This window comes from Neolamprologus multifasciatus, chromosome 16 (assembly GCF_963576455.1).
Source record: "Neolamprologus multifasciatus chromosome 16, fNeoMul1.2, whole genome shotgun sequence".
NCBI classification, from domain to species: Eukaryota; Metazoa; Chordata; class Actinopteri; order Cichliformes; family Cichlidae; genus Neolamprologus; species Neolamprologus multifasciatus.
In genome coordinates, this window is record NC_140454.1 from 17,996,010 (window position 1) to 18,010,333 (window position 14,324).

The 14,324-nt window shown below is 41.7% G+C and overlaps 1 protein-coding gene across 4 annotated transcripts in view; it reads right to left on the reverse strand.

Annotated features, from left to right (window-relative positions):
• The window catches only part of LOC146500633 (ATP-binding cassette sub-family C member 4-like), an 80,182-nt gene that overhangs the window by 37,491 nt on the left and 28,367 nt on the right, over window positions 1-14,324 (reverse strand). For 3 of the 4 annotated variants that reach the window (XM_085135287.1, XM_085135290.1, XM_085135288.1), the window contains 5 exons: window positions 13,287-13,376; window positions 12,655-12,827; window positions 12,059-12,164; window positions 10,645-10,779; window positions 5,892-9,229 (listed from right to left, as the gene is read on the reverse strand). In XM_085135287.1, the coding sequence (XP_084991413.1) occupies window positions 9,152-9,229; window positions 10,645-10,779; window positions 12,059-12,164; window positions 12,655-12,827; window positions 13,287-13,376 (582 nt within the window). In that variant the 3' untranslated portion in view covers window positions 5,892-9,151. Of the gene's footprint in view, window positions 1-5,891; window positions 9,230-10,644; window positions 10,780-12,058; window positions 12,165-12,654; window positions 12,828-13,286; window positions 13,377-14,324 lie in introns of those variants that run through there. The other variant, XM_085135289.1, reaches the window with a different exon arrangement.

A 14,324-nucleotide genomic window follows, 5' to 3' on the forward strand; every position in this document is an offset into this window, starting at 1 on the left:
GTTGAAGAATAACTGCTGACTCCACGGTCTGTCAGACAAAGGGGAGGTTTTAAGATGAATCCCTAACTCTCAGCCAGCCAGAGGAGCAGAGAGCGAAAGGGGCTCAAAGACAACAACGGGCAAGTCAAAGGTAGAATTAGCTAGGGTTCCCAAACAGGCCAGAAACACTTCCTCCCTTGTCAAACACAGCCACAAACAGCACTTCTGCCTCTTAAAAGCTGCTGAACATTTGTATTTGCACTCAAAGAGGTGTTTGACACATGAATGGAAGTGGCTCATCTGATAAGAGGCACAGGCTGAGAGGTAGAGCGGAAGAGTGAAGCAGTGGCACTGCTGTTAAAGCTGGCCCCTCAGGTGTCGGCATGGCACGAACGACTCATACTCAGGTCATGGCTTCAAGTAATTAGCATTCAGTTAAAAACACTAATCAAGCACTGCTCCAAATGACCACAAATAAAGTGACGCGCTACTGTACTAAATATTTCGGAACATGAACTTTTAAGTGCTGCACTGTGCACTGGGTAGACGATAAAAAAGTTCTGTGTCACTGGTCCATGCCGGTATGCTCCCCAGTCCCTGTAATGATTTCTATTCATAAACATGCAGTGTGCTATCCTCCACCTGGCAGCTGCCTCTGTGCATATGAGATTACTATTATGCATCTTCCAATCCCACGGATAAACATCTCTCCACTTTTGAAGTTTGCAAGCATGAGGCATATTTTAGTGCCATATGACTTAAGCATCCCTTCAGGTATCACTTGCAATCTTTTCTCATTCTATATACATTGTTCAACTTTAATGGGTATCTAATTTGTGTTATCAGCTTACAGGGCAGTAAGTAATAATTTGCATGGCTGCCCTAAGCAAATATGGCTCCACAAGCATCCCATAGTATAGACACTAGAATGGATTAACCTCCATATTGGCTATGCCCTGACGGTCAATGCTTTTTTAGAACAGATAGTTTCGTTTGGTGCCATTTGTTGTCATATACATATATATATATATATATATATATATATATATATATATATACACACACACACACACACACATATATATATATATATATATATATATATATATATATATATATATATATATATATATATACACACGTGTGTGCGCTTTCTTTTACATTCAGATGTTACACTAGATAAGTCTCCAACACATAGTGAAATGACATTGTCAATCTATTTACAGCAGTGCTGACAATGGTTAGGCCCCATTCGAAGAATAAATGCATCAGTGGATTGGTACTTAAATTACTTCTTTTTCCGATGATGACCTACAGCATGCACTGTCATAAATGGCCGCTTGTACTCTTGTAAATCAGTTGCCCTTCAACCTGACACACAATAAGAACGATTCAGCGTATTATGTGCTGTCTTTCTTTGATACTGTTCTTTGAGTTATTTGTATGTATTCAGGCATTTTTTTCATGCCGTACTCTTTCAAAGCAGTTATAACAACACTCAAAATGTCAAGGGCAATGTGATTTAAGCATGAGGGTTTAAGACAAAAAAGGCCGGTATCATAGTTGATAATTTCATTCGGCTCACAGCTAAAGTGCTCATGATGAAGGTGAAAGCTCAAAGAGCTTCTTTCCTCCCCGACAACGTCTCGCTAGTCCCTCGTGGATTTCCAACGCCAGCTGCAACCCAGCATAAACCCACATCGACGATGGTGAGAGCCGCTCAGTCCAGCGCCGCAGGTTAATCAACATCTGAAATTAGCCAGTGCATGTAGAAAATGGATGTGTACGGTGTGTTCGCAGTGGTTCTACAGGGTAAACAGGCATACATCTAGGAGAGTAGCTTGATATTCTACTGGCTTGCATCAGGCATGTGTGTTACGCTTGTTAGCTTAGTAGACAGTTAATTGCCATGGTGGGTGGTTAGAGTGCTAGGAGCCTGATCTCAGGAATATGTCACATTTGCTAATCGGACATGCAGATGCAAATAATGTATGACAGACTGTGACCAACGCTACCGGAACATAAATACTGTTAACTTCAGAAATGTTCTTGGCTCAGAAATCTCACTGCATAAAGGCTATAATGACAACCCCCTGTTTATCTATTTATTTATTTTGTTTAGCTATTTCTGTTCATGGGCCAATTTGACAAAAGAAGTGCATTAACAATAAAAAAAAATCCTACTGCATTCCTGGCCTGATTATGTTATCTCCTAGAATTCATGTAAACCATGTGAAATCTGAACTGTGCGCACCACAAATGGAAGCAGGACTCAGTTCGCACAGCCTAATTCATATTCCTAGAAGGATTTGTAATTTGCAAAACATATCAGGTATCTGACAGCAGGGCACAGCCTCTTTAAAACTATGCTATTCAAACTTGCATACAGTTTGAAAAGCACATCCATAGATTGATTAAAGTTGTAAAGATTTTACATCAGAAGCGTTTCTGATTAAAGCCACATGCCACAGAGATGCTACTCTTTGAATCAGCCCAGTAATCTACCGCACTTGGTTGAAATTGTTGTTAACGCAGGAATAATATCAATGCAAACTATATTAATAACCATGCTGAGAGACGCCGGAGCAATGTCACTTAATCAATGAAAACAAATCATGTACACCTTGTTATGATTATCTGGAGCAGTTTGAATATTAATGTGTCGGTCGAAATCAATTTTGGGGTTGCATATATTGCCACCGGTGTTTACTCATGGTTAAGACATTTCTTTCTTTTATATTTCTGCTGCATCCCTGAGAAAAATCAATGAAATATTAAATAGAGATATGATGCCAGCTATTATTGTAATTCAAAAAACACCAACAAAACAAGAACAATTGTATTATTGTAAACTATAAAGATGGGATGTTCAAATTTCAATTAACTTTGGTTTGTATTTGCTGATATTAATTAAGAGGGCTTGCAGAAGGACACAAAAGAGACAGGTTCATTGTCTCAGATTATTCTCATGAAAGTAGCATTAGTATGTAGCACAACACTACCTAATTAACTGGCATGGGAGGCAAGGCATTACACTGGAAACCTTTTGATTTGTGGGCGGTAATAGCATTGGGCAAGAAACAGATTCTTTATTTCATTAATTGATAAGAGGGCCTTTAATGAAAATATCAGCCCAGGAGCAAAGCAAGTCAGCATCACTACTTTAGTGTGGAGGAAAGAAGAAAAAAAAAACTTGCTTCAAGGAGTATTGTTGCAGGCAATGAATTACCTCATGACTACAGTTCATTAAATAAAATGTGAAACACACCTGGTGGGCTAATGGAGGTCAAACGTGTAAGCAACAGCAAGAGCGTAAGGGGATGTGGCAATAAAAGACAAAGCAGCACCTAGCCTCTTTTTTGACAGGTTAATAAAATCCCTGCCGCTAAGTGTTCAGGTTGTGGGACTCGGCTCAGTCGCGTCTCCCATAGCCTGGAAACGGTGATGTGACAGTGTTGTATCAGTGTCACTGAGAGCAATCATAACATTCCTTTCCTCCAAGTCCAAAGCTTGTTTTAAATTCCCTTGGCAGCAGACTGCTTTAGGGGTCAAACAAACCACATCTCTGCACAATAATGACCGCCTATCAGTTACATCTCTCACCTGTAATCACTGACTCACATTAAAAGCATCTTTTTTTTTCCACTCTGCATACTTGACTGTGAATGCTTTTGAAATGAGTATAATGTAATCTGTGCCGCAGATATCTTCGGCTTTTGTGCAACTATCCAAGTAGTGAATGGTTGGGCCTATCGGTTACTCTCTGGAGGTGATGTATACACTTTCTAGAACAATGCTACAAACAGATGAAGGCTATAATATGCTGCCTATTCCTATTCTGTCATTTTTCAGGTTTATTTGGATTTTTGGAAAAACAATTTAGGTGTATGCCCCCCCCCCCCCCCCCCCCCCCCCCCCCCCCCCCCCCACACACACACAGGTAAAAGCTCATTTTTAAAATCTGCTTAACTCGGTTGAACTTGCTGAGAAAAGTTTACAGTTTAGCTACGAGCAACAGGAACGTTTTCGTGAAATACGTAATGTCAACTATAACTGAATAAATGGGGCACAAATACAAATATAGCTACACTAGTACAATGCAAAATGTACATGCTATTTCATTTATTTATTTTTTAAAAATCAATGTAATCAATAAAGTTGTGGTGCAAACACGCAACACAGTGCAACAGCAGAAATCCATATTAATGCAACCGACGAGACATCAAATTTCCATTAGCCGACATATCATTTTGACATTATCTTTGAGATATAAAAGTTTTTATTCTTTTGACTGTGATGTGTGCCAGATTATCCACCTGCCTGTCTAACTGCATTACCGTTTCATTTTCACACTGACGGTTGTAAGAATAAAGACACAGGGTTTAAATATATCTCCCCGCCGAGCAGACATTCTTCACCAGATGTGCAACAGATAATGTCAGCCTAATCTTTGAAAGCAACAGCACCAACTTTACTATGTTTTTTTTAATGATCCCCACAGATTATGATTTACATCAGCTTTGAGGTTAAATGTCACTATTTAATTAGAGTTGAGGTTTTTTTCTGCACATGAAAAAATGCAAAGAGAAGTCTGAGCCTTTGTGCACTCAACATTTAATTTGAGAGGCTGTGCAGACAGAAAAAAGGATATACGTGCAGTGGGAGAAGCCATCTTACCACTTAGTAGAGAGGCATAGATGAGGCAGTAACACTATGTCCCACTTTATCAGAGATCTCCAGCATTGTCCATAGGGAGTTAACTTTTAGACTGTTTACTGGCTCAAAGGCCAGGCATGCATCTGAAGCCACATAGGCAAGATAATGTATCCCAGGCAACAAAAGCAGGCAAATCACTGTGCATTAAGACTGGACACACAATAGACAACAATAGCTTGCATAAACACTATTTAGAACTATTCACATGGCATTGAAGAGATGGGCGTCGACTCACTATTGCTGCAAAGCCGGCGCATTGTGCGAAGGTGAAAAGAAGTCTAATGAACAGGAAGCCTTATTTGAGAGAGCTGACAGTAACCATACAACGGCCGCATTGTGCGCTTGCCACCAACCCTGTGGGTCTCTACATTAGGAGAAATGATGAGAAAGTAACCCGAAAAGACACAGTGGGCCCTTGGACCCACGTAAATGCAACCAGACAATAATGGGGGGACACAAGCTGTCCCCACCTTTACCCAAAGCTGCACGTTTACATGCACAGAACATCAACCGCTCTCATGTCTAAGGATAAAAGCCCCCTGGCCAGATGGAACTTTGAAGTACATTTGGGCTAGTTTACCACCAAAGAGTGCAATTTTAGTGCAGCAGCAGTTAAAATATATGTCATACATTTTAAATTAAATCAAACTCTCCAGGGGAAAGTTCAGAACTCCAGAGTTTGGTGCACCAGGCCTCTCTTCACACACATACATTCACATTATGCCCCCTGCCTCAAGCTTCATCAATCTTACACAAAGGGATGACATCACCAATAAGCATAGCCTTTTATGTCTTTAAGCAATAAGCCTTATTTACTGATGAGATAAGCCCCTGGCTATTGTCTACACTCCACTTTGCTTCTTTCTCTCGCAGTTGAGGAATCAAACGCTACTTTTGAAAGGTGGCAGAGCATGTCCAGGATTTAAAGCTAAAGCATGCAAAGAAGTTTCCTATTTGTTAGCCTTTCAAAGGGCCACATTAGCCAGTTTAGTTCAAAGTAGCGGAGAACTGCAAAAATGCGTAGTTCTTAAAAACCAAGTTGTTTTTTTGTTTTTTTATTGTTTGAACAACTTTTAGTGCTTGTTTCTAAAGAGTTTCTAAAGAGCTTGAAACACACCACAGCCTGGATAATTTACAAAATATAATCATCCATTACATGCATGACCTATAATTATTGTTTGTAGCAGTATTGCTCAGTGTGGTCACTAAACTGCTGAGGCACCCTGAGTCAGTGCGGCTTATTAAACCACATGTGTACACGGAGAAAGGAAAAAGTTTGAGCTGCTGTTTGTGTTTGTTTATGGTGTTAGATGAAAGAAACGCTGCCAGTCATAAGTCCTCTAATAAGTTGGAAAATGACACTTGGTGGCTCTCATTTTTGTAGTTTGACAAAGTCTGTCATGAGGAAAACTAGGTCTAACTAGATTGTTGCGCCGATATAGAAAATATAGCATGTTTCGAATTGAGTGCCTATTTTTAACAAGATAAAAAGCCATTTTCTAACACAGTGCATCCAGTGTCACCACACGTATCTTCAAAACGTGCCATTTGTTGTTTGTTTTTCTTAGCTCTACACAGGGTTGTGTCAGGCCTTGGGAACTTGTCAGATATTCAGTTTGTAGTCACTTTAGAAAGCCTGAGCAGTGATTCTCTGGGGAATCGCTCCAGTCTCCCCATCTCCCCCCACCCCATGTCACCAGCCAGGAACAAAGCCGCCATAGTCAATTCTCCTAATTTCACTGCAGCCTGTCGAAAATCCCGTTCTCCTTTTCTCCTTCTCTTCAACAAGTACTTTATGTTGGGATCAGTCAGGTCTGAGTCGCCCACAAAAACCTGAGGCTCTCGCTTCATCGTCTTTCAGCACCAGGTTTGACACTCCCCAGCTCCCTGCCATTCAGACGCCTTCACCGTGCAATTTGTTTCCATTTGTCAAACAGCAGTATCAATCACAAAAGAAAATGCTGGCACAACACAAAGTCTGTAAAAAAAACAACAAAAAAAACCCAACAACATTGTTTCCTAAACCCAAAATGGCCTTCAGTCGCCTACTTATAGGCCCGTGACAAAACAATCTTAAACAATTTACAGCACTTTCACTTGTTACAGATACTTGTTACATTATTCTTCTCCAAAACTGACAATAAAACATCTTTAACTGAATACGGCAGCTGTCCCCAACCTCAAATCAGCACCAGTGTATCACTTCTCTCTTAAAAGTGTGGATGAGCTAGCTGCTGCGGTTTGAATTCATCATTTTATTCACTGCCTCCACATTGTGCTGACTCTTATTTTGCGTTTTATTTCTTTGGGATTAAATTTCATTGTGTGGACAGCCAGGTTTCCCAGACATTTGTTTATTAAAGCTATATCAGCACTATGTTGACAGCACTGCTATTCGCACACCTATTCAGATATGTCCTAAAATGGTGCTATTATTGAGGGACGTAGGGAGGTATCTGGTTAATAATACATATTGTGCAAACTTTGTTGTCACCATTCTTGCGCTGGCTCTTATCAAGGGGAGAGCAGAGAGGATATATGCTGACTCTGATGTAGATAGTGCCATGAGTATTTCTATTGTGGCAGCTGCCATGTGGTGCAGTCCCTGATAGGGTTTCGAATGCTGTCAATGCTGCGTCAGGTGCATTAGCACCTCAGAGACCCGTGATGCTCCAGCTGCCGTGTGCCTACGTCTCCCTGGGCCCTGGCCACCAGCCTGACACCCGACACAAAGTAATCACAGATCACAGTGTTTAATCACTGAAACAAGCACTCCAGAGGACCCCACTGTCAATATCCCACTCTCTCATTATCTGTTTGGATTGCACATCCACACTGTCAGATAAACAGAGTGGAAAATTAAGATTAAAAATATGGTAATTTCATTTCAGGCAGCAGGCTCCTCTCACTGGCCCATTATGCTATTGATTACCTCTGAATTCAATTTTTCTTTTCAATGTAAACTTTAATCTATTCGCAAGCCAACAATTCAGCTCCCAAGGGGCTATTTGAGAGTAAGTAACCATTTAATATGACGCCAGCTGAAGATTCACCGGCTCTAATGAATTGTGTAAATCACTCAGCTTTTAAAGGAACTGATGTCCCACAGTTCATGACCCAAATACAGGCCTGGTTAAATACCGCCTTTTAGACCGAGCTAAGTGTTTACTGACAAGAATCTGTGAATGTGTAATCACTGGCTTTGCGCTTGTCTGTATGAAGCCAAATTAAACAGCTTTTTTCTAAGAGAGCCGCTAATGACAAAATTACATTTTAAGACTTAATCATCTTATTGCACTACTGACATGTTCAAATAATAGAGTGCAAGGCCGCGCCACTTTACCACTGAAACAGAATTAGAAAATCACTCGACTCAGCACGATAATCACACGGTCGCTTCCTTTAACCGCTTACCAGTTTGTAGCATCGTGTTCAACTCCAGCTGTAACCACTGACCTGAAGCAAACACACCATTCAGACAGCTGAGTGTGGAATGAGCAACAGCGGGGAGGAAATGCTGGTGAGTCAGTCTCACAATGAAGCAAAATGAAGCGAAACGTTCAAAACAATACTCTTTTATTAAATGAAATTTGAAACGAATCTAGTGTCAGTTACAAGTGAGCATTCCTCGCACTTATTTATGACTTAGAAACTGCAAAGTGCTTGAAATCTTACCTTCCATTTGTGTTACGAGCAGTAGACAAAGATGTAAAAAAAATCAAACAGCGCGAATAATTACCAGGATATAAATAATCTCACTCTGTTCCATCCACATAATTACCTGCATAAAAGTGTTACATTTTCAAATAAAGTCGTTAATCAAACAAGCCAGGACAGAAAGTTGAGAGACATCTTGTTCCTTGATATTAGTCAGTATCATTGCCAACTGTTACTGGTCTTTGCTCACTAGAGATGAGGTAGACATAAAACCGATAGAGTCAAAGTGCAGGAAAACCATTCAATTTACAAACAGTGCAATTACTAGGAATCAATCGCGTGATTAAGGCACAATAATTACAGAAAGCATCTGTGTCCCCTCTGAGGTTCTCCTTGGCTTGTCAAGCATTTTTCAAGTAATGAAAAGACTTTATTCCTATAAAACAATGTTTTCCCTAAAAGAACAATTTAAGCCACAGGTAATTTATTGCACACAGAATATTGACACTCTTTTGAGCACCAGTTCCCCACTGTAGATACCCCAGAAGCCAGGACACACCTACATAAATATAGCCGTTTGCAATCAATAAACAGCCATGCAGTAATATGCTGTCAATGGAAGGCACAGCCCACCTCAGGCGTGTGCCTCCTTTCTGTTCCATACCACGGGTCTATGCTAATCAAATGGAGCGCACACTACACTGCACTAGGCCTGAAGACATTTAGGAATATCGGTGTGTCTGCTAAAATACTTGGTCACTGATGGCTAACACGAGGACCACAGCGACCCTCCAAACCGTCAAAGGGACGTCTCGAAGATGACGCGGATGTCCTCGTCACGGCGCACGTCAGTCAGCCGCTTTTTGTTCGTGTAAACCTGAAAAGCGGATCAGGGAAGCAGTGTCACAGAACACAAGCACACTGCCCAATCTGAGCTACGATCTGTTAAGGCGCGATTTATGACAGATCCAGTCAGAGCACGGCGAAGGGATTTATCACCCACTGAAGCATACAAAAGTGGCTTATTTAGCCCAGTAAACAACTGTTAGATTAAAGGCAGGAAATTTTTGGAGATAATTACAGGAATTATTTGTGGAGTTAATTTTCTCTTACGCTGGCTCCTAAGCTGCAAGCCGCTATTTAGAAAAGCCGGATTGCAGTGTTTGCGCCTGCAAAAGGCATGGCTTCTTTATGCCGAGCCGCTCTGACAGCTGAACAATTTCAGCAAGAAAGTTTGTGGAAAAAGAGGCAATGGAAGTGAAAGCTTGGCCATAGCTTGAGATATATGTACTGTCTACTCTGGGATTCTCTTTCAGCACGGACAAAGGAGCTAGAGGTTGATATCAGATTATTGAATGTATTTAAACCTTGACTGACAACTATAGAAACTTGACACACAACATGCGGACTATCTCTGTATTTAATAAGTGGTGCTAGACAGTTATGGATGCTGCAGTAATCTGATCAAAGAAGAGCATCCTACAATAAAGAAAGGAAAACGTAAGGGCCCGAACAATGCCACTACCAATCCGCCAGTGTGCAGGGTAAGACGAAACCAAATAATACCACACTGTGCTGAGTCTTTGAAATCAGTATTTTACTCATTTCACTCCTCTGGCTGAGGAGATACAGTTCCGCTGATAAATTTGTGCGAGGGACAGAGAGAAAATGAAATGATGCCTACTTTTTCTTATTTCACAAAGACCTGTTTGAAGTTGCAATATGGTATCTGTAGTCCCAGACAGATGCACATAAAGTGGAATTGAACAATGAATAGCTGGCTCTTATCTGTTCAGTGTCTGAAGGGGAAATACATCACAAATGAATTCCACAGGGAAAAAATATGGACATTCTCTATTACAGTAATCCCCATAGAAAGTTTATCCCAAATCGCGATGAAGTTAAACCCAATATTTCAAAATAGATACAGTGCAAAGAAAGCTGCTTTTCTAGAATCATCGCTAAAATGATCTCAAAATTACATTATGAGAAAAAAGATTACACAGAGACTTTTTCCGATAATATCAGAGGATGTAAATCTACAAAGGGACAATTTCTCTCTTGAAATTAATGTTATGGTGTCGCAATGCTCCAAGTAGACACTTTAAATTAAAATGGTAATCAAGTGTCTTTGCATTGTCAGGGCTACATACATCTTCTGTTACTTAGCTGTATTATTTTGGAGGTGAGCAACAGAGCCTGGAGTTAAGGGGAGAGTCTGGGATTACTGTGCAACGACTGGGCTCTTATTTAGGGACAGGCTTGTCCTGGGACAAAGGTGGACGTGGTTACCTGTTTGGCTGTGTGCAGGAGCGAGGCAGCCTCGGCTCTGCCTGTCTGTTGGACCATCTGGTAGAAGAGCCCATCCTGGTTCTGGAGCAGCACATATGGCTCATCATACTCCTGGATCATGCCAGCATCCAGAACCTGCAATCACACATACAATGGTGGGTGTGTGTGTATAAGTGTGTGCGTGTGTGTTCCTGTGTCTGTATACTTTACTTTGGGGAAAACTGACATTTCAGCTGTTTCACTGCTGAGTGATGCAAGCAGACAGTGCAAGCTGAATGGGGAAACAGTAGTTCGGTGCACATAGGAACCATCTATTTTATGTGACTCATGCAACAACAAACACGGGTGCCTGTTTCTGCTCGAGAACGCCATGCACAATGAGGGTAACCTGTTAGCAGCGTCAAAGTCTGGTGCGCTGACTCTGACAGACAGGAGATCAGGGATTTATCCATGTATTTATCCTAGCATTTCAGAGGCCTAGGGGTGGTCCTCAGTCAAATCCAACAATCACACCTTTAAGACTCGCTAGAAAATTACCATCATTTCTATGTCATCACATGCCATGTAAACCACACAAAGAATAGTGCCAATTCAGGCAGTTTGGAAAAGACTACAATTATATCACAGACAAATTTTAACAAGCTCGATCCCCTTACAGCGTTAATGAGCAGTTTGTTATCAGTAAAGCCCACTTTCAGGTAGTGTTTAGTATGAAAGGGAGACTTCTGCAGCTGCTGTCATAATCAAAAGTTTAGGAGCAAGCTACCAGGAAATGCAATTCGATTCTTTCAATTTGGACGATTCTTCCGGGTCCCAATTGAATTTTCCCAGAGTGTGTGACAGTCTGTGGGCATTTAACACGAGTGTAGGTGTGAAACAGTCCCCTCTCTGTGATATTTGCCTTATTTCAGCAACCCTCTCAGTCACCAAGGGGCCACCGGGTCGTGCCCCGTCCTCCATAGACTCTTAACAAATGCCACCACAAATGGCACTAATTGGCACCTCTGCAGGCAGTAGCAGGAAAGGGCCAAAGATCAAGTGGTGCAAGCGAAGGTTGAATGAAAGGGGATGCTGCGAGTGAGAAATCTGCCCAGCTGTTGCGAAATAAGGTAGCGGAACTGAAAATAAAGGACAGAGGTGTTTAAAAGCTGCTTTTGTTTGGCATACAACAATGAGAATGAATGTGAAGTGCATGTTTTGCAGGGGACCCCAGATTTACTCTACAAATTCTGAAAACACTGAGTGCAATATTTACTGTAGCTGGTGAGATAGTACAAGGGGTTGCCAAAGTTTAGGAGGGAATATCACAAAGCTACTTGCAGAGCAATGTTGGAATGAACTCCAGCAGAAGAGTCTTATTTTAAAACCTTCACTAAAGTGATTTACAATGGAAATTTACTGCTTTCTTACTTACCAGTATTCTGTCACAGTCAATGATAGTGTTTAGCCTGTGAGCAATGGTCAGGACTGTGCACTCTTGAAACTTGTCCCGGATAGTCTGCTGGATGAGCCCATCAGTTCTAAAGAAGCAGGAAACAAAGCACCTGAGAACTGAAAAGCTCTCTTCCTATACAGCCTTGGGCAGGGATTTTACGCAACACAGAACAATGGCTCATCAGCAGAGAAATATGTGCAGCAACAGATAGAAAAAATACAGAATACCACAGGACTTCAGCTTTAAAAAGACAAGTATGTGGTATATTTTGTTACATTTTTTTTAAAATTGACTTGATTTGATCTTCACCAGGTGAGATTTAGACTTAAAAACCCATATATTTTCATTATGTGTGTTAAACAAAAAAAGAAAAATCCATGTTTGCGCCGATGCTTTACCAAAAAGTTTTTAAAGAATAATTCTGACTAACCCTACTCTACAGAGAAAAAGTTTTATTCTATGCAGTTAAAAATACCCATATTGTGTAGCACCATTGTACAGAAAAACAAGACACATGTGGAAGAGAGCGCTTCCACGCTGATGTATAATAATTTACTTGTGAAGTATAATCTGACCTTGGGTCCACATTAGCAGTGGCCTCATCAATAATGAGGATGCGGGTTTTCCGGAGGATGGCCCTGGCCAGGCACACTAGCTGCCTCTGGCCCACGCTGAAGTTAGAGCCCGACTCCGTCAGCACCGTCTCCAGCTTGCTGGGCAGCTCGTCCACCATGGCCTTCATCTGCACCTGCAGAGAGAGAGAGCTCAGCCCCTACCCTTCATTACTCCTGCATAAAGGCCTCCTGTGGGGATGTCTTTAAAGAGCCATCCAAACACACCCATTAACTGCCTGGCACAATGCAGGGCCAGGTCTACTGATGACCTTGGCCAGTGCTCTCTTGTGGCCAGCCTCTAGCTTTAATCCAGGCCACCAAACCCATTCAGAGGCAGGACCAGGAGCTGAAGCCCTTCACTGTGGGGGAAGCCTTCATCCTGGTTGGCCTGACTGCCCAAACACATCTCCCCCAGCACTTTCAATGGTTACCCGTTACAAGCCGCACATTGAGCTGGGCCCCATGGCCCTAATGGGATTTCCCCCCATGACTTGTGGCGAGCAGGGAATCTGAATGGCAGCATTGTACAGAGGGACAGAGGGATCCCCCCCTGGGCCGGCAAGGGGGAATCATTCAGAGCCACGCTGGAGTACCTCTTGGAGTGCATTCCACAGGTCCTCATCTGTGTGCTGCTTGAAAGGGTCTAGATTCTTCCTCATGGTGCCCGTAAAGAGAACTGGGTCCTGTGGATAGATGGATATGGAAAGAGAAGGCCGTGGCCAGTTAAGATAATGACAAGGGGAAGATGTATGAAAGGGTTAAGACAGGATTTATAGAAGAGTGCTAAGCAATGTGTGAGGGGAAGATGTTCACAAAGGCCTTGCTCCACTCAGGAGCTCTATTCAGTGCTCTAGCCAACTATGCTTCAGTAAGTTGATCTTTTTACTTGGAAAACCACAACGTGCGCATTGGTGCTAGTGGAGAATAGTCGTGCATGTCTGTCTGAATGTATAATATGACACAAAAGGACTGTCAAGTTAACATTAAAATACAGAATAGGAAACCGTACTAACTAAATGTACAAGCATGTGTGAATAGTTAGGTTATCACATTAGTTGACTACCCTCATAAAAGGACAGCCTCACATCTCAGACAGGTAGGATGTCCAAGATATGTATTTATGGTAAGCCATGCACCTGTATCAAGGTTGAGCCACACAGCCCTCTTTAAGAGGGTAAATAAAGCTCTTTATTACAGTGTAAAGGAAAGAGCCTGTCCATGGGCACTGTTCCAACACGCCACTCTGTTTGTGATGAACTGATAAAAAGGAACAATCCCACATCATCTCATGACAGGCCACATATAGCGTGTATTCATAAATCTTGCTCTGCTAAAGTGATTTACTCAGTAGAGGGCTCTCCTTGGACAGCATAAAGACCCTCTCACTCACGGTACACCGCTGCTGCAGATAAGGTTTTTATATTGCATTTATGTCCACAGTGTTTGATCCGTGAGCAAAATAAGCAAGGTACTTAAATCGTTATAATGACTGTTTAAAGAAAAAACCAACTTAATAATAATACAAGGCTATTGAGTCTGCCACAGTTTCAGGTTGCACAGAGCAGCGACTGTCCATAACAAAAAGTGATGCTTCCATTGTATCCGCATCACAGTCAGAGGAACGCGATAAC